Raw genomic sequence first — 24,331 nt, forward strand, 5'->3', positions numbered from 1 at the left:
TCTCATTAATACTTGGACCAGAAGAACGTCTGCTTGTAACATACACTTGTAGCTCCTGAAAGGCTCAGATACTGCAGCAGAAACACAGTTTCAGCGCTTTCTGTAAGTCTGGATTGTTGCTGCAGGGCGTGAAGACTGATGAGTCGTGCACAAAAGCAAACACAGCAGAGCCACTGTAATGTTTAAATATAAATTTGTATTTACATCAATATTAACATCAAGAAACAAGGTAAGAAAAACGCAACAGTATTTTACATCCTGTATTAATGACTGTATGATTCCCAGATGTGTTTTCTCTTTTCTTTAAGCTCCAATGAAGCACTGAGAGGAGTTCCTTTCCGTTAAAGCAGAAACACAGATGTTTTGTTTGAAATGTTTGTGGATAAGTCTTTCATATTCTTCATCGAGAGACAAGGGTTTTAGAAAAAAAGAAATCCAGGCTATTATTCTGAGACATAAATGACATCAATCATGAATGAAGCCTCCCTTTCCCAGCTTAAAAACATTCTCCTGTGTGAAATTTGCAGCACCACGATTCAACTGGCCATAAGGTCTACAGAAAGGAAGAAACGATCACAAACAAAAACCGAAAGCACCTCAGCAGAACCAGACTCATGTCTACTCTATTTCATACAGATGGGGGATATAATATATGCAATTAAACATATTCAGCTCAATGTATATTATAGGTAATGTGCAACAGTAAAAGCACACATGAGTACTTGCACAATCTACATCAGGAACTGTGTCTACGCACTGCAGAATGACAAACAGAAATCTTTGGGTTGAGCGTGTTTTCAAAGGTAGATTTCTCAACAGAAAGTTCCACAGGAAACACATCAGAAATAAAGTTCAAAACTTGAATGTAAAATTAAAAAACACCCTGCCAAGACAGAGGCAGATAATCAGGGGATTTAAATCTCCTTCCTTCTGTTTGTTGCTTTCGTCATGATTAAATATCTGTGGACAAACCGCACAGGCTTACGGACACAGCGGGACTGATTTCCAAAGTCTCGTATATGAGGCTGAACGAAACTGAAAGCACAGAAACCTCAGGAGGGGAAAACAAGTCAGAAATGGAAGCTTGAGGTTAAGTACAGAGAATACACACCTCACATACCGGTAAGACATCTGGGCCTCTTGAAGCCTAACACAATCATGTGTCAACTCTTTTTATATAGGCAATTGTTTTGTTTTAATTAAAAGAAATATAATTTACTTAAAAAAAAAAAGTTAACCCACTAGCACCTCTTTAGCTAACACTATGTCCTCGGAAAAATAAAGAGAAATTCTTGATTCGGAAATCACAAAATAAAAATAAAGGTGCGTTCTGAGAGAGGGAAAGTGGCAGTATGAAAGAAAGTCACACGTACTGCTTACAAAAAGAGGCCCTTCCTTTCCAAACCGATGGTTAAAGTATTGAAAATAAAAGCCGAGCCATGACAGAATAAGAAAATTACACTTTTAAATATCAAGCCTTACAAGCTGTGCAAAAAACAGTATGTGACCTACAAAAGCATATATATATTTATATATAGTACATTTGAAGCATATTTACAATTCATTTTCACAGACGAAAGGAAAAGAAAAGCTCCTAACAAGACACCATGTCTAATACTGCAGTACCGTCGCTTTGAGTAAACAATGCTTCAGCTTTGTCCTCAGAGGAAAACCAGGAGGAAGGATTATTGCTAGAAATATGCACGCCTACACTCAAATCTAACACTTTCTTTTAAAATGTTAGGTAATCTAGGCATAATTTCATAACTGGCAATCCATTTTTGATTTACTTACTAGTAGCACTGAAAACGGGTGCAAGGTAACCAAAATATCTGAATCACTTTGAGCTAAAAATCACCTCCTCAATGTAAATGATCACCTTATGACTCTGTAGAAATATAAGTGGAGTGTTTGAATTTTAATAGAAGACTCTTTGTTCCAAGAGTGACTTTAAAGTGGCTTAAAAATTGTCATATTAATAAATCCGCACACTATATACGAGTGTATTGGATCAAATCTGTGCTTACTGCCTTTCTACTGGTTCCCACTAATGAACAAAGAGCATCAAGGTTACCCATTTCCAATCAACAGCGCCTTTTCTTAGATAGGAAACCCTGAAGAACAACGCACACAAAAATAAACAGAAGATGTCTGCTGCTATGCGTTAATTCTCGGGTAAAGGCCTCTATATTGCCACAATCCTTTTGATGTTGGCTTTTCCTTAAAGTGCAATCAGCCAACAAGGAATTCAGTCGTACTTTAGCCCAGGGGCGTCCCAGGGAATGAAACAATGTGCTACTGCTTAATCACATTCGTGTGAGTGTCACAATCTGACGGCTCGTCATCTAGAACCGCTTTGACAGAGATCCTCCAGGAGCAGCAGAAAGACGGCGGATTAAAAAAAGTCCCGAAGAGTTCAGAAACGAGAGAGCAATCTTTTCAGATCTGAATACAGCTTCATGGTACATTCGACAAAGGAGAGGATGTCACAACACGTTTGTCCACGTGGTTTCACTCGAGCGTCCGTCCACCTTCACCGCTTGGTCCGGCGAGTGCGTTCGGCGTGGGCACGCACACACTGCTCACAAAGAGGGGGATATTATACTAAGGTCCGTTAGAGGAATCGCAAAGGTGTCTGTATGACCATCGTTATGTATCTGTGTGTAAAGAAGTCACAGTGTTTCTGATTTTTTTTATGTTTTTTATGATCGCTGTGTGTTTTCATGTATGTGACAGAGTCTGTGTTTCCGCAGGTTGCCAGACTGACGGTACTGGCCACGAGTCCAAAGGGAAGTTCACGCCCCCACCTGGTGGGAGTACAGCACAGCACAGACTAACATCGCCCAGTCTGCCCAACACACCCGGTGCTGCAGCCGTCTGCCGTCTCTGAATGGTGATCACAGTGAGGCAAAGGAGTCTGCCACGATGTTCAGCAGTATTTCTAAACGTACAGCAGAGGCAGAGAAGAGAGAAAATGAGACAGGGAAGTGCAATCAACAAGTTTTCCACAAAACACCTGCTAGAAAGAGACACGACAGGTTTAGTCAAGTCTGTCCTAAAAAATACTTACATACTTATATATAGTCATTGGTGTCTGTCATTTAAAGTGGCCGTTTATTAATTTCTGCCCTGTTGAAATTGTGAATAATGAATAAATAAAGGTAATTCTGGACTGTGACTCTTACAGAGCAAAGGTATTCTAAGACTTGACAATATAATGTTTTTCTAGTATGTGAGATACAAGAGCGGAGGTAAGAAGCCCGTTTTGACAAATATGCAACAAAGAGGACCGTCACACCTTTTCATATAAAGTGCAAAGGACTCTGGGATTTATTTGTGTTACAGAAACAAGAAGGTGGAGGCATGCATCTTGATCAAGTTAGCTTAGCTTAAGAAATCTGCACAAAGATAAGATTTTGGGCTCAGTTTGCTTCTCGGGACTTCTAGTTGGATCTTCAAAGAAACTGTAGCAGTCAGTCAGATCTGCAGGTACTTATAAGAGTTTGAGAACCATAAGTGACGACATTAATGTTTCTATACGTTTAAAATAAGCTTATAGTTTAAGCTTCACTTCCCTGTGCTGTAAAAACTATGTATACTATGAATAAGAGGACTTCTTTAGTCAGCAGTTAATAAGCCTTTAACACATATGAGCCTGTTCTTTAGCTTCTCACACCCTCTGAACATACCTGATCAGGCCCCATCGGCATTCGTCCCATCACCATTGGGTTCATACCCATTTGCCCCATGTGACCTCCTCCTCCACTAGGCGGCATGCCCCCGTTCATCATCATGCCTCCATACTGCCCTGGATTCCCCTGCTGGCCAAACTGCTGTTGCCCTGGAGGTCCCTGCTGCGCAAACTGTTGCTGAGGGTACGAACTGGTGACAGAAGGAAGAAGAGTTAAACTGTTCCTCTTCAACAAGAGAAGAACAGAAACTATGCCCATCCCTCTCCCCTCCTCCTGACAGCGAGATGTAGGGGAGTAAATGTGTCGTACCTGTTGCGACCCATGCCTCCCTGTGACCAGCCTTTCATATCAGCACCTTGGTACATGGGGCCACCCTGTGGGTGCTGTTGCATCATGGGATTTTGAGGCCCCAGGCGGCCAGGCATCATGGCATTAGGAGGACTTCCACCTGAGGGGCCAAAAGAGGGGTCTCCTTGCTGGCCTATCCCTGTGGGGAAATCATCAAGCTTCAACTTCTCTCCACTATTGTTTAGGTACCAGTAATGTTCAAGGCACAGTTGATAAATACAGTACCAGCACTCACCACCAGGGAGCAGCAGTATTCTGCCTAGAAAGCAGTTAATTAGACTCACCATAGTTGCCACCATAGCCAAACTGCTGGGGGCCCGGCTGGCCCATGGTTGGCCCTCCCATAGGGTTGTCCATACCGCCAGGAGCTGTAACGTTGGGAGGAGGGCTGAACCCTCCAGCAGCCGCAGCAGCTGCCGCCGCTGCCTGCTGTTGCTGTTGCTGCTGCATCAGCATCATCATGCGTTGCCTCCTCATCTGCATGGTGACCATCTCCCTGCTTCGTTGAGCCATCATCTGAGCGTTCAAGAAGCTCGGCTGGAGAAAATAAATAGATAATCACATTTCCAGAGGAGAACTGTCACCTGCTGTAGTCATATTTAGACCTTTCTGAAAATATGTGATGAAGAATGTGTTAAAACTGATGGGAAAATGGACACGGTGTAATAATATTTTCCTAAATTTTACTAAACTACAACAGCCAATTACACTATTAAAGATGTAGCACTTGAAAACTGCAACAATGCTTCAATAATAGACTGGGTCTAAAATTGCTGCAACTCATCAGAGGTCACTGTAATACTTTTTTTCAACCCCAAATTAAGGCTGAAAGTCTGCACGCGGCTAAATTAACAAAATTTGTGTCGATGGTTAAGAAGAAAAAGATGCAAAAAGGGTGATTTATTATAACACAGTGCCACATTTAAAAAACTGTGCACACACAAAAGGTCTGAGCTTGCACACAGTAACTCTACAGCTACTGCGACAGCCGTTATATCTATTTGCTTGGTACATAAACACCTTTTTGTGTGTTTATTTAGTCATTAATACAAGTATGACAGGTAACTGCAGTCACATTAAATCCATTTTCACTTAGATGTAACCAAACAGGTTTTTGACATCTACCTGTCCTCCCATGCCAGGTTGCATGCCAGGCCTCATGCCAGGGTTTCCTCCTGGGTTCTCCATTTTCAAGGCCATGCCCTGCCGTGTCTGATTCATGAACTTCAGGAAAAAACAAAAATCCAGGATGACAAGATGACAAAAGCAAATATTAACACAGAGCTCCAACACAGAGAGACAGACTTAATATTTACATCTATGGCCAACTTTTGGTTACCAGTTAACCTAACAAGCATGTCTTTGGCCTGCAGGGGGAAGCTGCAAGAGCGAGGAAGCTCCAAATTTCAAAATGGACAAAACTATCCACAACAAATACAGGTTTCCAATTTTCCAAGGTAAGACCACCACTGACTTTATTTGCATAATGGTACACTTGCGTTTGTCGTTCTAATTTAAACATACTGCATATCCTGTTTGTATCACAAAAACTACAATACTGGGACAAATCTGACCCAAGTTAATTTGCCTGTAAAACAAATCATGATGGTCTTGTGGTCACACCTGTTGTCCCTGCAGTCTCTGTTGCAGCTGGAGTCTCATTGGTTTGTTTGCACTCATCATCCTGGGTCGCATCATGTTGGCACGAGGGTGGCCCATGCCCACCATTCCACCCATAGCGGGGAAACTGCCGCCTTGGCCCATTTGTGAGAGCATGGGCCCAAATCCCCCCTGCTGGGCCTGACCCTGCATAGGGTTCCCTCCATAGCCAGGCTGCATAGGCATAGTAGGAGGTCCAGGATAGCCCTGCCCATAGAGAGGCTTCTGGTCCACTACCATGGACGGATCCTGCCCTGGAAAAGGTTCTAGCTGCTGCTCTGCTCCCTGTGTCTGGAGGAGATAGGACAAGAGGACAGAAAGAGAAGTCTGTCAAACTTCCAATTGGTTTGCTCTGTAATTATCTTTTTCTAAGTGCACAGACTGATCCCTCTGGGCTCATCTGTTACCTTTCAGTAAGGGAACAGATTGAACAGGGTGAGTCACGACTGAAATATCAAATGCAAAGATGAATGCTACACTCGCATGCAAGCAATGATATTTTTCTCCTTTTACATCACATATTGAGAGGTCTGGAAGAGCACATGGGTGAACATGTTGTCCTTTTATTGTTTTCTAACCTGGCTGACGAGGTCTGGGATGCCCAGAGCTCTGTCTATCTCCTCCAAAGCGATGCCATCTGTATTGTTCAGCAGGGAGTCTAGCTGGTCCAAAAGCGCCCGTTCATCGCTCTGACCCTCACTCGTGGTGGGAGGCACCAGAAGATCATCTAAGGTGTTGCCAAACTGCCGCCTGCAACAAACGCAGAAAAAGAGAAACTCAGCACAAGGTTCAGGATAAAACATGAGAACATAAGAATTCAATGGAGACCCAGAGGGGTGTTGCACTGACCTGCTTCCCTCCATGCCCATCATTGTGTCCGGCCAGGAGGGCGACTGGTTTGGTTGGCCCTGCTGGCTGAAGGGGCTCATACCCATGCCCATATCAGCAGAACCTCCTAAACCAGCAAGACATGGGTATAGTTATATAGCCAGTCAGCTGCTTAACTGCTAATAAGGTTTCTAGCAGGAAACATTCACATTCCCCCAAGAAATGTAATTACTTTACTTTTCATCTCACACTATCATTCAAACAAAAAGTTAAGTTTCATTTATTCATAGTTAAGTTAAACTATGAATATACATTACAGATACTGAACACAGTATAAATATACCTGCCAATCTCCTTGGCTTGTATTTCTAAAATTTCACCCTTCTGTCTGTGCTTGTAAACATTTCCCTACCACCATCGGCGCCTGGGCCCCGTATGACAGACGTACCCATATCCATGAGCTGTTGCTGCAACATCGACCTTGTGGCTGGTACGCTGTTGGAGCGGCTGACCATGGGCCCTGACATTACGCCCTTGCCGTTGTTGTTGTACTCCATGCCCGGGCGCATGATGGGTGGATATCCTGCTGAGCCCACAGGACTGGCACTGGTGCGGGGCATGCCCCACTCACCTGAACTACCCATGGGGGATCTCTGAGGACCCATCCCTCTATTCATTGGTCCTGGCAACACATAAACACCACATGCGTGTGTCAGTATCAGTATCAGTATACACAGAGCAGTTTAGCCCAGTCTTAGTCCTCAATATTATCCATTTAAATTGTGATACAGTCAAGGGCAGAAACTGGTGAACACATACAAAAAAACAAAAAACAAAAACTGAGAGGCAGAGAAAGAGTGAGAGGAAATGTGCGGAGTAAATAAATTCTGAGCTCCATAAACACATAACCACACACCCATGTTTCCTGGATAGCTGTCTGGGCTGCCCATCATGTTTTCCTGCTTGACAAGCATGGGGCGTCTGCCTCCTCCAGGCCCACCAGGAGGCTTTGCATCCATGGACATGGCCCTCTGGAAGGGCACCCGGGGTCCTGAACCCATACCTGGACTCCCTGTACAAGCAGCATAAAAAGATTTCGGTGCTTTATAAAAATGTAAATGTATGACATGAGAAAAAACAGCTCCTATAATAACATATTTGTCTTGAAAAGTATTGATATCCCATTGTTGCACAAGCTTTCTTTTTATGGATTCATAAATGAATAAATGAGAAAATAATGAAAATAAAGAGAAACCCAACAGAAAATCAAATAGAATCGAATGACTAAAATTAAGCTATTTTCCCCCTGCTCCGTTACTCACAGCGGGCTGCCACAGTGGGTAGCTCCACATATTTGATTTGACTGCTGCTTTCAGTTTTTATGCCAGATGCCCTTCCTGACGCAACCCCAAAGGGATTTGTGTCTCCTCCTGGGATCAAACCGGGGATCTTCTGCAAATGTATAAACCACTACACTATGGAGCCACTAACCACTAAAAAATACAGGGACTTAATAAAATAATGCAGTTAATATTGAAAGTATTAAAAATTAAACAGGCTCCAGTCGCCTTCAACCCGAAACTGGACAAGCGGTTGAGAAAGTGGACGGATGTTTTACTCTTTCTTCTTTTTAAGACAACTTTTGTAACACTTTTAGAGATTTAGACTCACTCACATTTTATTAATCGTCATTTATTCAGCGAGCGAGGATATACAAGCTTTTTTCACAGGATTCAAAAACAGCAGCTATGACATATAAAACATTTTAACAGCTTATTAAAGTCAGATGCTGCGTGTGAATACAAATCTCTATATGGTCTAAACTAAACTCCAGTGAGAGAGATTATAGTGTTCGCTTCACTTTTGTATTTTTTGGCTTTGAAACTGAAGTTGTACTCTTTGCTACTGTTTTGTCAAAGGATCAGTGTTGCAACATGCAAAATGCTGCAAAGGAGGAGCCCTTTGCACAGCCACACAGACGTTAAGAGTTCAAGAAAACTCTGAATGACAGCATGAGATGCTCAGATGCTATTTCAGTGGCATTTTATCCTGATATCATCACATATGATATCATAACGCCTGCTCTGCGTCTGTCACTTCTCATAAGCTTTGATCTGTAAACCACTCACCCTGCAGGCTGTCGTCAAGGCAACCCGGGGGTTTGCTTCCTGTGTCGTTGGCCCCTCCACCTCCAGCCTGATCGGGGTAAAAGTCAGAGCTTGAACTCCTCAGATCTCCCAGGATAGATTCCAGGTTGTGCAACTAAAAAAAGAAATAAAATAAAAATAGTTACCCAATAAGTCAACAAGACAAGATCAAACATTAATCTTCATGGAAAGCTAAATGTCAGGTCACGACAATAGTACAGTACAGTCAATCTTACATCATCAGGTGGTTCTGACTTGATCTTGCTCTCGGGATGTTCAGGTACAGGGCCGGGCCCAGATCCAGGGATACTCCGTGGTGGGCCGCCAGCAGCCCCCACAGGTCCCTTCCCGTCTAGCTCTTCGAGTTTGGGCTTAACATCCGCTGGCTCTTTGGAATCATCCTTGTTGAGGAGATAATGGAGGAGGGCATGGGTCTTCTCCTTCTTGGGACTATGCTGCTCCTGTTTGGGATCTGTGATCAACCCAGGGCCCGACCCGGCCCCTGAGCCTCCTGTTCCAACCTCAGCGCCCTCCTGGCCCCCGAGAGACACCTTGCCTGTAGCCTCAGCTGTGATCTTAGCCACTTCATCTGGCGTATTGCCGTTCTGCAGCAGCTTGTGGAGGATCTTGTGCTTCTCTTGCAGCGAGCCAGTATAGTGGGCTGATGACATTGATGCTGACACGCCCCCTGGTCCTGTCGCTTGGCCTGAATTTCCACTGGCCGAAGAGGATGAGGTAACCCCAGTTGATGAGGGGCTAGTCATGCCTCCCGTCGCATCCTTACTGTCTGAGCCCGCAGGAGTGTTACTGCTGGTCGGAGGGGGCGGTACAGGGGGCCCCGTTGGCCCACTGCCACCTATTCCCAGCTCCTCTGTAGGAGACGTCAGCAACTGCAGCAGCTTCTTATGTCCCTTACTGTCTGGCACTCTGCGAGGAGGTTCGGAGTTAGCCGCTCCCGCTTCATTGCTTCCGTCTCCAGAGTCTTTAGTCGCTGTTGCTGCCTGGCTATCTGGTCGGTCTCCGGAACTCTCAGCCTGAGGATGCTGATGATGGTGGTGATGGTGCATGGGGTGGTGATGGTCGCTGGGTCCAGGTGCTAAGCCCCCGGCTGGGCTTTTGGAGCCATCCTGGCCTGGTTTGGCTGCCTGACTGGGCTGAGAAGAAGAGGAGGAGGAGTGGATGCTGGGAGAGCTGTCTGGTTTGTGGGCCGGAGAAGGAGATGTTAGGGTAGAGGGGAGTGAGCTCCCTACTCCTTCACTGATGGCTTGTAGGGCATTTAAGGAGCTGCTGGAGAAGGTGGTGGTGCTGCCCCCACTTCCACCATTACTGCCAATGCCACTCATAGGAGAGTGCAACCCTGGAACAGAAAGAGGAGTCACACATTAACTGGATTCAACAATGAATTCAGTAAATTAAAATATGCTGAACACTTGACGCTAACAGACTTACCTCCAGGTGAGAACTGGTTGGAGCCCATTTTTGGGCTTCCCCGGTTCCGAGGTGACATCAGGAGACCCTGCTGAGGAACGCCCATTCTCGGGCTCCCCGAGGGACTGTTCATGCCACTGAGGCCAAAGCCGCCACTGCTCTGAAACGGGGGCTGCTGTTGGTGCTGCGGCATGCCTTGGCCTGGGTGATTCATAGGACCCATCTGATTCATGTGCCCCATCTGATTCATCTGCATCATGCGGTTACCCATGCCTCCTCCTCCTCCACTTCCTCCTCCGCCATTTCCTCCATACATCGAGCCGCCGCCCATCGGACCCATGTGACCCTGCTCATTCATGCCGAAGCCCCTGTTCATGCCCCCCATGCCCCCCATACCCATTCCGCCACCGGTGTTCATTTGGGCATTCGGGTTGGGGCCTCCCATGCCCTGCTGTCGCATCGTGTTTGGCATCATGCTCCCACCCGGTGCTGAGCGGTAACCATTCGGCTCCCTGTGTGGAAGTAGAATAAAAACTAGCACAAGCTTTGAAAAAAAGCACATACCTTGAAAGTGCACTGTCTCCCACAATAACCTCTCAGACTGTAGACTTGAGATAAATGCATATAAAATACTCGCTCCTCTGCGGATTCTTTTCACTGTTCACAGGATGTCGGAGTATATAAAAGCTACTTCAGCTCCCACTTGAGCTATTTATGTGGCATGAATACCTTGGCTGCCTTGCATAGACATGCTTGAAGTGCTCCTTTTTGTTAGTACAATAAATGAAATGCACTTTGCCGAGTATGAATGCAGTGTGTGTATTTTCAGTTTTCTGACCTCTGTAGTAGGTGCGTGGAGATGAAGCCTTGCGGCTCGTTGCTCATAGGGTGACGGTACAGCTTACTCTTGGTCTGGGCTGTGACTGGAGTGCCGTCAGAGAGGGAGAAGCGGTACAAGGGCGTCTCTGCGTGACCCTGCAGAAAGGCTGCACAGACAGATAGAGTAAGATGACCTAAGTCACAACACAGGTCATCAATCACTTCCTATATGATGAAACCGTCTGTTCAAGAGATCAGTACTGGGATGGTAATGCAGGAGGTGTTTGTGTTTAAATAAGTAAGAGTCTTCTTTCTAAAAAGATAAGTAGTAACAATAAACTAAAAACAAAGCCAAAACCAAGATAAATAAATATACAGTTAATTAAATAAAGCCTTTACCAGCTGATATTTTTAATGTGGATTTCACTGAGATGAATTCACTAAGTCCTTATACGTGCGTTACCCACCCTCATGATAGTGGCGTTTGTGTGACCAGGGCTGCCCATCGCTGTGCTGAAGGAACATCTGAATGCAACGCCTCAACAAATCCTCCCAGCCCGGACGCATCGACGCTCGCAGGGAGTTCTGGTCGATCTGAATCAGTTTACCTGCCAAGCAGGACAGAAGGAGGGCACGCGGAGGGAGGAAGCAAGAAGACGCAAGAAGAAAGAGTCAAACCTGTTCGTGGGTAAAGAAAGACCATCGCGGCCTGTTTGAGCTTCTGTGTTTGTTTAGTGAGTACGCAGCTCCTCACCTGAGAGTTCATGCCTGGTGTTAAAACTCTCCGTCCTCTCCATGGCTGTCACTCGACGGGCCACGCAGATCATACATGACTGAAGGTCTGCAGGCGAAAGGAGATCAGCCTTGACGATACTTCATATTCACTCTGTGCGTTTGAGGCCGATTATTCAGTATTGGTATTTAACATTAATTTTCACCTTTTATTGTTTTATTTATGTTCTGTATTATTCATTTACTTATATCTGATTTTCCACTTTCTTTTAGAGATCCTCTTACAAAAACACAAAATAAGGGATAAGATGTGTCTCATTGAAAAATATATGAATAGACTGTAAATGTGCATGTGAGCCTCTAAATTTGTGAGGTTTCTACAAAACAGTGGATGTTGAGACAAAAACTAAGAAAAACACATTTCTGTGTAGAGACACTATTGTGAATATACTGGCTCCTCCTACCTTCGCCCTCCTCGATCATGGCCTTGGGTTGGGTAAGAGCAAAACATTGCATGGTCTCGTAGCGTGGCCCTCCAGGCCCCTCCTCCATGGGGCCGTGGGCATGGCCAAATTTGACCAGCATCCGGCAAGTAAAGGTGTGACTCTTCTGTCGGGCTGCCTCGCTTCCCCACGACACCCCATTTACTAAAAAAAGGAACACAAACAAAAAGGCGTTTACTCTTGGGAGTAAAATGGAATGAGCCTGACGCTCGTGGGACTGAAAACCACACACAGCTATGAATGGATTGCCTGTCATCAAATATCACAAACAGCTCACACCCTATCCTGCCACAGATCCACACAGACACACAAAGGACGACAAAGGAAGCAAAAAAAATAAATAAAAAATGGCACTGCAACATGTATTGTCCTTCTTTAATTGAGAAGCAGAAGCTCCCGCTGCTGTTCGGATCCCTGGCTAAATGGACCATGGGATTAATCTAGCCAAGGTGTCGATTTCCAATATCTCTCCCTCCCAGTCTGCTCTGCAGTGGGCAGAGGCCAGGGACACTCAGCCATCTATCCTCATTTAGACCCTGACTTCTCATCACGGCATGCACGCACACATTTAGAAGGGGTCACCTTCACAGGGAGATGAAGAAAGAAAGAGGCACAAGGAAATGAAACTTCAGAGAGAGATCCGACTGTTCGCCAAGGTCTGAGTGAAGCCTTATCGGGGCCTTGAGCTGGCCGGAGGTTTCTGTCTGGTAGGTGTGCAGAGGATACAAGAGAGGACCCGGGAGAGCGAGGCACGTCGGGGAGGTAAGCATGGCAGTGGTGGGGAGGGGCTGTGTGATAGTGAGAGGTGATTTAACAAGGCCTTAGGTTTCTCTCTGAAAAAAACAAACAAAAAAAAAAAAACAGAAAGAAAGAAACACCAGCAGTCACCGGGGCTGACGCCTCCCCTCAGACGCAATTAGCCAACAGCGAGGGAGGACAGAGGGGTCAAAAGCACACCGGCTAACAATGAAAGCTCACTTCATGTTCTGGGGACGAGCGTGTGTGTCTGTTTTTGTTGGTGTATGTGTGTTTCTTGGGTGCTTGTGTGGTGTGTGTGTGTGTATTTAACTGTAGCTGGCACGGTCAGCGGTCATCCCGCAGGAATGTGCAGCGAGAGCGCATTTCATTCACGGCTTCTAAAGATAATGAAGGGGCAGAGCAGCAGAGCGAGACACAATGAGGGGTGGGAGAGCAGAAAGGGAAGCCGGTTGAGAAACAGACAACCACAATATTCGTCTTAGTAGGCAGCCATATTAAGTATGAATGAGGCTGAGAAAGAGCGAGTTGAGGGAGGCACCAGGGACGCTGAGAGGAAAAGTAGATAAAGATGAGTGTTAAAAGATAAAGAGAGCAAGTGAATAAAGGAGCGTGCAGGGGAAGAGGCAGAATAAGTGGGAGAACGTGTCAGCAGCAACCTCCGAGCAGCAGTGGTGCTGCTCGGAGGTTGCTGCTGCTTAGTTAATCGAGTAGCAGGTTCAGTCGAGCACACATATCCATAATTAATCAGCTTTATAAATAGTTCTCCACGCACATGCTCACATACGCGCGCGCACACACACACACGGCACCCTGACGAGTGGATTACTGACATAGACGTGTGAAAATACACAATAAGCAGTCGGAGAAAGCAACATTTGCTCGAGTACTGCGCTTAACTCTTTCCTGTTTAGCTATTTCTTGGAGACACGCTCTCAAACGTGGTGATGTGATGCTTTATTTGAGTTTATTTTTTAATAATTTTGAGCCACCGAGTCTGAAAGCGCCACTTATCGTGACGATCACTTCTTATCATTTTTAGAATTTTTTTAGATAACAACACCAAAATAACCAGGAGATGAATTCATAATAGGAGCAATCATCATTTGCACTCCGGTATTAAAGAATTAGCCTCACCTCATCCAACTACACAACAATAAAATGATACTTAGCCCTAACAGAGGGTACTTACATTACTCTGGTTGTACACAAATACTAAAAGTAGAAAGATTTCCCATACTTCGAATGGAGTATTTTTAGGGTGTGGTGGTACTACTTTTAGCTGAGTATAAGTTTTGAGTGCTTGCTCCACAACTGACAATAAGACACACATACGTGCATGCAAACACAGTGAATTAAGTAGAGGAAAGTGAGGAGGTGCATTATTCAGCAGTACGTAGTTTCCAGATGGCTGCCATGGGATCTGAATAGAGCTCGGGCCTGTTTTACACTGTCTGGACCACTGAGTGTGACTGACAGCCGCGCTACGCTCTGCCTGCTTAGCACCGAGTGGGTGGGTGCTCCTGTGCACATGTATGTTTTGTCAGGTGTGTGTGTGTGTGTGTGTATGCGTGCATGTGTTTCTGAATTGCTCCTATGCACATGAACACGCTTCCCAGGAGCTCCTCATTATAACAGGAGATGGAGTAAAGACCGGAGGTGCAAGAATAAATAACTTTGAGAGTTTACGTTGACGTGTGCGGAGAGTTGTTGTAACCTCTCAAAGTTAGTTTTATACCTCGGCCCTGTGGAAGATGTCAAGCAGGGTTTGCTTTTGAGCAGATGTGTAGCTTTGCAGTGTGTGTGTGTGTGTGTGTGTGTGTGTGTATTGAGATGTGTAGGCTTGTGTGTGTGCGTGTTCCTCACTGTTGGTCTTGGGCAGGTTCTTGTGAAACTCCTCCCTGTCGTCCTCGTGAAGAATGTTGTACACGCTGGTGTTGATGAGCTCCTCCTGTTTGTACTGCAGGTACTGCGTCACGTTGTCCGACACGAACACGATGCTGCCCTCCCGGTTTACCACGAACAGGAAGCCATCCAGAGCCTGGAGCAGAGCGGCCGGAAGTTACCAACGGCCAGGTGGCCAATCGTAAGCATTGATAAAAAGCACGTGATTGACAGGGGAGGAGAGCTGGGCTCACCTGCAGCAGAAGTGGACCCAGGTGGTCCTTGTCGATGACCCCCTGACCAGTTGAGGACACGTCTGACTTTTGAACGTCGTCATCGTTGGATGAAGCTTTACCTGGAGGAGAGGAAATGAATCACAACAAGAAATAAATAAATCGATGACATCACACACAGTCAGTTCAAACCCAGCTGTTTTCAAAGAAGAAAAAAAAAAGAGCAAAGGAGAAACAAGGTGAGAGCTATGTTACCTGAGAAGAAGCAGCCAGTCCATCACTACCCAATCTGCATCAGCAGGGGGCAGCGTTTCTCAAGTTTCACTTTTTTTTTTTTTTTAAATTTAAAAATACAGGTGAGGAGGGAGACGGATAGAGGCAGGTTTCTCTGAGGAGCCCGTCAGGAGGAGAGGAGGGCTGGGTGCATGTGGAGCAGGTAGCTGCCGTCCTCATGCTTTATATTCAGTGTCAGACTGTGAGGGACTGGCTGGTAGGCTGGGGCTGAGAGAGAGAGCGAGCGGGAGAGAGCTAGAGAGGATCTGGAAGCTGTAATGGTGCAGGGGTAGGAGCTAAGACACCTGAATTAATGGAGCTGCTGAGGCTGAGAGCGGGAAACACAGACGGAGAGAAAGATGGAGATGGGGAGGTCCGGGGCTGAGACAGAGAGATGTGGATGGGAAAAATGGATTGTGTTGGCTCGTTGTATTAATGCAGAGCTCGGTCTGAGAAAGAGGCGGGGGCTGCTTGGCTACAGGAATCATTCTATCTGATTAGCTCCCAAGGGGCACTGATACCCACACAAAGAAAAAAAAAAAAGCCATTGCTGCCTGCAGCCGGGCGCTGCGAAGTTAGGAAGAGAAGGACGAAAAGAAATGAGGGAAAGGAAGAGGAGAGAGAATGAAACAGAAAGAGAGAGGCTGCGCTCTATCAGTTCATTCAATATCTTAAGATGCTGGGAGCAAACCTGAAGATGCTGCAACTCATTGTGCTGCAATACAGATGAGACATGAGGAGGGAAGAAAAAAAAAGCAGGAGAGCAGAAGTGAAGCAAAAGCAGAGAATCTTACATCCAAGTGAGATGAGAAAACGGGAATGATTGATGGAGAAAAGAGCAAAATGAAGACTGGCAGTAAGACCAACTGAAAGTGAGAAGAGGAGAAGAGGAACAGGTAGAAAGCGAGAGACGAGTCTAAACACCCGTGTCATTTCTGTCTTCACTTCCTGTAACTATGGCAACCTGTCAGCAGCCAGTCAGGGCCAGCTGTAGCCTCTTCCCCTTCCTGTCGAGGTGGCAGACACTGACTGAGCCGAGCAGAAACAAGAAGGAACAAAATTTCACCACCGGCTCTTCCCCCTGATCTCCCTGAAGTTCACCTTGGAAGGAAAAATTGATCCTGACACACGTCTGATTCCAGGAGTTTAAATCTGTCAGTCTGTGCACTGATGGTGCCTCTGCAAGGCAAACGCTTCAGCCTGCAGCTTTCTAGATGGTTTGCTGCAGAAATGACCGCCGCATCACGGAGATGAAACTATGACAACTATGACAAGAGCAGATGTAACTGAACTAATAATTTGGCAGTTCAGCAGAACGGATGGGCATGTGATTACCTGCAAACGTCCAATTAAACAGCCCCTGGCAAGGCCAGCACACAGCTGTGCATGGCAATATTACACACACACAGACACACACACACACTCGGAAATGACAGGTTCACAAAGCATTGCCAGTGTTTCCTCCCAAACATAAACAGTCGGGGCTGTGAAATTTGTGGGAGATGAATGACTGATCTGTCCTTGCACCTGGGCTCAGAAGAGGCACGCGTGTGCATGTGCGTGCGTACATGCTAACCCTGCAGCTGTCCATACCGCCGCTATAGCACCATAACACCTTTCCCAGTGTTTCCTACAGACACTTCCTCGCAGTCTACCTAACTTTCAGGGCACCTGTCCGTTTACTGCCCCTCAGTAGCCTTCAGATCACCGTGCCCACTCACCCTGCTCTTTGATCTGGCGGATCTGGCGCACCGTCTCTTTGAGGATGGCACATTTGTCTGGTTTGACATTGAAGCTGTCGATGTCGCTTAGGTTGGCGGAGATCAGCTCCGCCAGTTCCTCTATGTATTTGCTCTCCTGCTCCCGCCGCTTCCTCTCACACCTGCAGGGGGGCAATAAACAAAGATTAAAGCTAAACTACAGCGATGCACTTTTCTCAAAGTGTGATCAAAGTGCTGTTTCTATGTCAGAAAACAATGCAGAGTGGCTGCGAGGTAGATGGCAAGCAGTTTATTTGTGAGACCGATGTCTTCTTTGTGCCGCAAAAAATGACTAGTTGAAATGTCAGCAGTGGTTGTATTGAAGGTTGAGAACAATGGCTATCTTACGAGTTAGTCATTTGCTGATACGGCTAACTGGACATTACTTTCTTTTTTTTTTAAAAAGCTTGCAGTACGGTCACCTTTCCCGGCAAGACTTAGAAGAGTAGATCAATACCACTTCTAGTATTTTTGGATCATATTTGCCTTTATTTTTCAGCTGCAGTGGAGACAGAGACAGAAAATGTGGAGAAAGATCATCAAACGTAGGGTGAAAGGCCAGTGGAAATAAGCATCAATAACACAAAATTGAGTCTACACACATTAACGTGGCAATGGTCAATTTAATGTGTTTGTCCTGATGAAGACCTAACTGGAATAAAAACACATGACTAAAACAAAGTTAGTACACAGGCACTTTTTATTTCTTGCGTTCCAACCAGGTGAAAATGGCTTTACCTTCTAATTTTCAGAGCGTAAAGTACAAAGAGGAAATAAAAGAATTTTTCCAATCAAAACTACTAAAATTTTTTTTGCAGGGTTTCACTGTTACTCATCACGGCAGACATCGACATAATAGCTGTACAGCCAGAGCTCAAGAAGACATTGACCCAGTAGCCCACTTTCCTGCATTTCCCCTCTTGTTTGCTGATCCCACACACTCACCCCATACCAGGCGTGTCACAAGTGGAAAGCTTGCGTTTCCGGTTTTCCGAGCTCAGAGGCTCCATGGAGTTTTCCCCCAGCCCGCTCATCGTGAACACATATCAGCACCTGATAGAAAAAGAGCATAAAAACACACACACACACACAGAGGTGTAAATAAAACTTTAATGCATTGAGTGAAGTGATTACACAGTCCCCTCTTAGCCTTTTAGCTCTCATTATAAAGGTAATTGTGAAGGCAGGAAGGCATGGCAAGCATCCTTTTGAACTCAGCAAAAATAATAAAGGCAGGTTGTAAATGAATAAAGTGCAAAACAGTACACAAGCAGGCTAAAATATGCTTATATCATGCAAATCGTATTCTCCTTGCAGAGACTGACAAACATAAACATGTCTCGTCGGCCGCCTCCTCCTCCTCCTCTTCTTATTTGGAGAATATGAGCGTAAGCATCTGAGGCTGTGTGTGTGTGTGCGTGTGTGTGCGTATGTGTGCGTGTGTGTGTGTGTGTGTGTGTGTGGCTGTGCATGTATGAGTTCATCAGCTCGCATGGAGTATCCACACGGGCATGCACACACATACACACAAAGACACAGGATTAGCAGTGTCTCTGATGATAAGCCACGCAACACAACTAACCCCGTTAGACAGCCGTCTGTCTCCCATAATGCATCACATTTCGTCTCCAGGAAGTGAGCTGATAAAGGTTGCGGGGATGAGAGGCAGATGGGCCGAAGAGGAGGAGGAGGAGGAGGAGGAGGAAGAGAAGGGAATAGAGGGAAGGAAAGGAAGAAATGAGGAAGGGAGGGAGAAGCCGGTGCAGTGATGTGAGCTCTGATTGGTCATTTTCTTTGCCACAGTGACAGCAGCTGACACTGGGGAAAGGTAGGAGGGAGGGAGGGGAAAGGAGGATAGAGGGAGGGAAGAGAGGAAAGTAAATGAAGGGGAGAGAGAGCACAAATATAGTGGGAGACAGAGGAATTGCAGAGGAAGGAAAAAAAAACAAGGATGAGGGGGGGAGAAATCAGAGCAAAAAGAGGTGGCGGCAGTAGGAGGGAGCGAGCTGAGAGAAAGAGAGATAAAGGCATGTCAAAGAAAGACAGGAGGGAAGGGGAACAGGTGAAAGGAGGAGGATTCAGTAACATTCAGACAGTCTGGAGTGTGTTTTGAATGCATGTGTGGCACACAGAGTGGGCTGAAAACCGCCTGTACCCCTCTTAACCTTCACAGCCAGAGCAGCTTTTTCATTCCATTGATTACATGGTTATCCTCTGACCAGAGCACTGCCTCTCCTGCATAGAAAATCAGGCCAGCGGCAGGGGAGAGACGCCGGCCTGTTATTTAATCATCATGCGCCATGATCTCTGGTGGGATCGGAGCAAAAGCATCTGATTGTGTTGCCTTTTTATTTTTCGGTTTCAGGACAGAGAAGGTCCCAGTCTTCAGTCGTGTGAACTTGGCTTGCGAGAACGAGAACACACCTTCCTACTGAGACAGAATCAATATGAGGACTGCTTTCACGCATGTCTGCAAGACCAGGTGAACCACAAGTGTATTCTCTTGCAAGACAACAACTGGGAATACTCTCCTAAAAGCATGAGATGCTCTGAAATCTCACAGATACTCTTGCTCAATCCTTCCCTCTTTCAAATTTCTCGTTTAATCTCTCCCTCGAGTCCCTCCTGTCTAACTGACTGACTGTCTGCCTTAGTGCCTTTGTCTGCTTGCCTACCTCTTCTTGCCTATCCTACGATCTGCCTCCCTGCGTGCCCGTCTACCTGCCTCCCCGTCTGCTGCTCTTCGTTAGACAAAACCCCCGCTTGCTGTTGTCTGATGAAACCTACCACGAGGGAGATGAGGAGCAGAAGAAGCTAAAAGCAGCGAGAGGGGGAAGTACAAAGTAAGGAGGTTTCAGAACTCAAAGAGCCAAGACAAAGTGTTCGGGTGAAACTCCTTCTTTGCTCCTACACCAACCAAACCCGCCCGTCCGCCTGCCTGACTGCCAGCCTATTGATGGAGTTCTCAAAGGGGGAGTTGCTCTAATTGCAGAGTGAATGAGGCAGCCCCAGAGAATAGTTGATTAGGAGCCTGCTGAATGCCCCAGGGAAATGGGTCACCTCCAGCCTGGCGCGGGCCGCCCGCTTTTCCAGTGCGGGGAGAAAGTCAATTACACGCCACAGGCAGTGTGGGGCCTGGTGGCAGAGAGGCAGCGGGGCTGCGGTGGGTACAATACAGCAGCAGGGGGCAGTGGGAATGAGCCACGTAAAGAAGGAAATGGAGGGTGATGGCGTTATTGAGGGCAGCAAGAGGGAATGGAGAGATGGGCATGAAGACGGCAATTTGAAGGAGACGTAGGGATACTGGAGATGTGAAAGGGAGTGTGCAGAGCAAAAAACATACTGCAAACTAGCTTCCCTGCACCTGGGTTAATGTGCAGTTTGAATGAGAGTATTAGAGAAACTGGAACAAAAACTGTGGAAATTAAGAGGATATTGTTTTGGGAAATGAAAGAGAAATTTTGGCAGGAAAAACCCCAAAACACACAGTCGCAAAGCACATTTGTTAGTAAAACTTATAAATGTTCAAAAAACTAACAATAGTCAAATCATCCATACTAGGATCTTATAATCTTATCTTAAGAAGACACGATTGAGTCGGTCGAGTTGTGGCAGAAAACAGCACTGGTCATTTACACTCACAGCGAGTGTACAATAACCACATTTCACAAATCAACTGCTTCATGCATGCAGGCAATTATTTAAAGCCCGATTCACAGTCACAGAAATGCATTTAAATGCAATCTCCCCCAAAAAACTAAAAGAAACCAAAAGAAATTGGTTAAAAAGTTGGTTTGAAAAGGAAAGGAAACCGCAACAGAGGTTACGACTAGGATAAAGAAGTTAGGAAAAAAGTAGAGACAGAATCACAACAGTTGGTTTTACTCCAATGTTATAAGTTCCAACTCCTCGGCAGTAGGTGCTAACACTGTCTTTTGACACTGCCTCCAGGTGACAGTGCACAGGTACAACATGTAGACAGGGGCATGCAAAGCTCAGCGTACGGACTACCCAACACAAAATCATGCTGGGATCTTTGTTCCTAATCCAGGTGTGACTTGTGTCCTACGATACTACAATGCGCTCATGTTAGAGGTGTTAAGAGACTGGCATACTCCTTTAGAAATTTTTGTAGGATGGTCGAACAGCTTCAGAAAGCCCCCACCAATTTCCAGTATCATCAATGAGAATTTATGTAACAGAAGATCTGACACTTTACACCCACTTCGTCCAGCCACTGTCCAACTGTGCAAAAAAAAAGCAGTCAACATCTTTCTTCTGCCTCAAGCCCCATTTTTTCCATTTCTTATTTTCACTTGTGAATCTCACTCTATAAATCGACTATATCCAAAACAAAGGCATACGTGTGGTAGCCGTTGCTCTCTGATGTGACTGGACAGCATACTGTACATTTCTTTTCTAACCATACATCCGCTGTTTAGCCCCCTAAAGCCTGAATCATGAGCAAATTCATAAAGAATTCTAATTTTTCGAAAGTGGAGTGTTTATTGAGCTTTTTGGTGTGTCTAAAAAAGAAATTAAGTATCAGTTTGTATGTATAAGTTTTAATTTGTCCGGGATTGTTGTGTAATTTGCACCGGTGATCTAGAGGTCTCAAAAAGTCAAACATTCTACGCTTGGAGTTACAGGGTTAGAGAAACAGTAACACAAATGTATTCTTATATACCTCAAATGATGAGGTTAAAGGACACTGGGAAGTAAAATAAGAGCAGAAATCCAAGTTAGACTTCATAAGAAATTTGTATGTTCTCACTATGCCTGCAGAGAGGTTATGAAACAGCACTGGCTTTAGTTCCCATCTGACTGGTCATGGGAAAGTCTCCTCGTTTGATGACAGGTGAAGGTTAGAGGACTCATGCAGGCAAGCAGCTCTGAACTTTGATATTAAGTTTGACCTGATACTCAACCCTGATCTTGAACTGAGTGATTCCAAGAGGCCATCACCTTCATGCTGACAGCTGACCCATATATTATTTGGGTCAATGGGCGAATGAGGCAGGAGGATCGTTCAGGTCAGCTGTGGTGTCACTTAGGGTGAAGCTAAACTTCTGAGGTCTGCTAAAGGACAGTAGCATGCCAATGACCCTGGATCCCGGAGCCCAGTGGGAGCACGACTCACCAGGAACCACAAAGTTTATGGCTTTATGGCAAAACCAGAGGAAATGGCTCACCTCATAAAACAGAAAGCATACAGTCCTGTTGACTAGTGAGGGATCTAATTCACACACAATGTTGCTTTCAAAATATCCCCCTTAACTTTGGAAAAGACCTAAAGAACAGATTTTTTAGTCTTGGCAGGAAGAAAGAAATACATTATTCATTATGGAGAAAATACAGACACCGCACTGACTGATGGGTAAGCTACAATCAAAGCAGTATTGCTAGGCAACTGTCAAAATCCCACGATGAACACGTTCCTACTCATTCTCATGAGTTCTGAACACAAATTGACATTAATGAGAGTTTACTAGATTTTTTTTTAACGCAAGCCCTGCAGAAAAGAGAAAAAAAGATGGATGATGGACAAGAAACTCCACGGAGAAATGGAGTCGTTCTATTACGGTGATGGACCAAATACTAGGTGGAACAAATTTACTTCTGCAGTTTGTGGGCTTTATACATCCTTTAGAGGCACCTTTTGGGGTTCTTTGTTGTTGCTACTATTTTTATCTCTTGCACATATGATGCCAATGTCATAATCTTAGTTAGGATGGTAGGCAGAGACTGGATCAGAAGACAAACAAAAACCACATACTGCTTTTGTCTCCTGGCTATAAAAGCAGACAGTAGAGGATTTACTAATGAACTGACACAAGATGTTCATGGCGCCCAGAGGGAGAATCAAGTCAGAGCATAAGGACAGGGCATTAATCTATTTCATGTGTCCTCACACTTTGTGGTTAAGAGGAGGGGTGGTGCCTGGAAGGAAGCTGCCTGATGTGATGGTGCTTTCTCACAAGCAACCTCTATCAGGTAAGGTATAAGCAAGTTCAGGGCTACGGTGAAGCACGATGTGATTTCCCCGTGCTTTGTGTTGCTCCTAGTAAATCATGACAACGTTGGTCCACATTGCAACTGACCAATCCTGTTGTCTCTGCATTCAGTTAGCATTAGCCAAGAAGTTAGCAAACAGTATTAAAAACTATCACAAGGAAACCAACACAAGCAACCTAAATTTGGCAAACAGCAAATATTACCATTCCAATTTGTTCCAGAAGCTGGCCATGATACGAATCTCTCATACGTACATCATGTTTTGATTTGAGCTACGGAGATGATACTTTTAGTATTGTATTGTATTGTACTTGTAGTATTGGCTATATGAATAATAAAAACCAAACATGTTTTAAACTTTTGTCTAAACATTTTCTTTAATCCAATGACAAAAAGCTCTGAGGTAAACAAATAAGACTGCAAAAGTAATGTAACTCGACTTTAGATATGAACATTTCAAACTGCTATAACATTTACTTTGAAGACACACGTCTGAAAAGCACAGATTCTAGACAATTATTGAGCACAATCATGGTTTCCACAGATGAATCACCTTAATTTTTAAGACCCAATGGCAGCTGCGGCTCAGGGCTCAGGTTGTCTAATAATTGGACTGTCGTGCTTCCATCCCTGACTACCCTGATCTGCATGTGGAAATACTGAGCCTCTAATTGCCCTCCACGCAAGATACCAAGATACAGTTGTGGTCAGAAGTTAACATAGGCTTTTTCAACGTCTGGAAGAAGACCCAATTTTGTCATCCTCAGATAAAAAGGGAACTGATTAAGATGTTCAGGAAGAACCCAAGAACCACCCAGCATGAAGGGAGTTTTACGCTGCCATGGACTGAGAGGGTGCCGACCAAGAAAAAACTCCCTGCTCCAAAATCGACACCTACATGGGCAAGCCAAATGCCTTCTGGAGAGAAATCTTCACATGAGACAAAGATTGAGTTACTTGTCACAATCACAAGAAGTTTGGTGGACTAAAAGTGAGGCTTTGCATGGTGGTGGTAGCATCACTGGTGTACTGCACAAAGTGAATGAAATGATGAAGAAGGAGGACTACCTCAAAATTCTTCAATCTTTCCTCAAATCAAAAGCTTCAGTTGAAAGTGGGATATAATTGAGTGTTCAAAGGGGACAATGATCCCAAACACACATCAAAACTGGTTTTGGAATAGATAAAGCAAGCTAACATTAAACTTTTAGAATAGCCTTCCCGAAGTCCTGAACTTAAACCTGCAGAAAATTT

General features: G+C 45.2%; 1 protein-coding gene across 2 annotated transcripts in view; it reads right to left on the reverse strand.

Moving 5' to 3' along the window:
* Window positions 1–176: 176 nt before the first annotated feature.
* Window positions 177–24,331, reverse strand: part of LOC309696298 (nuclear receptor coactivator 3-like) — a 64,545-nt gene continuing 40,390 nt past the window's right edge. For both annotated transcript variants that reach the window (XM_082517471.1, XM_082517470.1), the window contains 21 exons: window positions 18,008–18,115; window positions 17,024–17,184; window positions 15,051–15,151; window positions 14,779–14,953; window positions 12,118–12,300; window positions 11,676–11,762; window positions 11,389–11,529; window positions 10,941–11,088; window positions 10,124–10,614; window positions 8,911–10,031; window positions 8,657–8,789; window positions 7,444–7,599; window positions 6,976–7,209; window positions 6,549–6,654; window positions 6,278–6,449; window positions 5,664–5,990; window positions 5,166–5,264; window positions 4,325–4,577; window positions 4,002–4,179; window positions 3,690–3,882; window positions 177–2,941 (listed from right to left, as the gene is read on the reverse strand). In XM_082517471.1, coding sequence (XP_082373597.1) covers window positions 2,930–2,941; window positions 3,690–3,882; window positions 4,002–4,179; window positions 4,325–4,577; window positions 5,166–5,264; window positions 5,664–5,990; window positions 6,278–6,449; window positions 6,549–6,654; window positions 6,976–7,209; window positions 7,444–7,599; window positions 8,657–8,789; window positions 8,911–10,031; window positions 10,124–10,614; window positions 10,941–11,088; window positions 11,389–11,529; window positions 11,676–11,762; window positions 12,118–12,300; window positions 14,779–14,953; window positions 15,051–15,151; window positions 17,024–17,184; window positions 18,008–18,096 — 4,560 coding nt within the window. In that variant the 5' untranslated portion in view covers window positions 18,097–18,115 and the 3' untranslated portion in view covers window positions 177–2,929. The remainder of the gene's footprint in view (window positions 2,942–3,689; window positions 3,883–4,001; window positions 4,180–4,324; window positions 4,578–5,165; window positions 5,265–5,663; window positions 5,991–6,277; window positions 6,450–6,548; window positions 6,655–6,975; window positions 7,210–7,443; window positions 7,600–8,656; window positions 8,790–8,910; window positions 10,032–10,123; window positions 10,615–10,940; window positions 11,089–11,388; window positions 11,530–11,675; window positions 11,763–12,117; window positions 12,301–14,778; window positions 14,954–15,050; window positions 15,152–17,023; window positions 17,185–18,007; window positions 18,116–24,331) is intronic.

This window comes from Aulonocara stuartgranti (genome assembly GCF_965226115.1).
Source record: "Aulonocara stuartgranti genome assembly, chromosome: 20".
Taxonomy (NCBI): Eukaryota; Metazoa; Chordata; class Actinopteri; order Cichliformes; family Cichlidae; genus Aulonocara; species Aulonocara stuartgranti.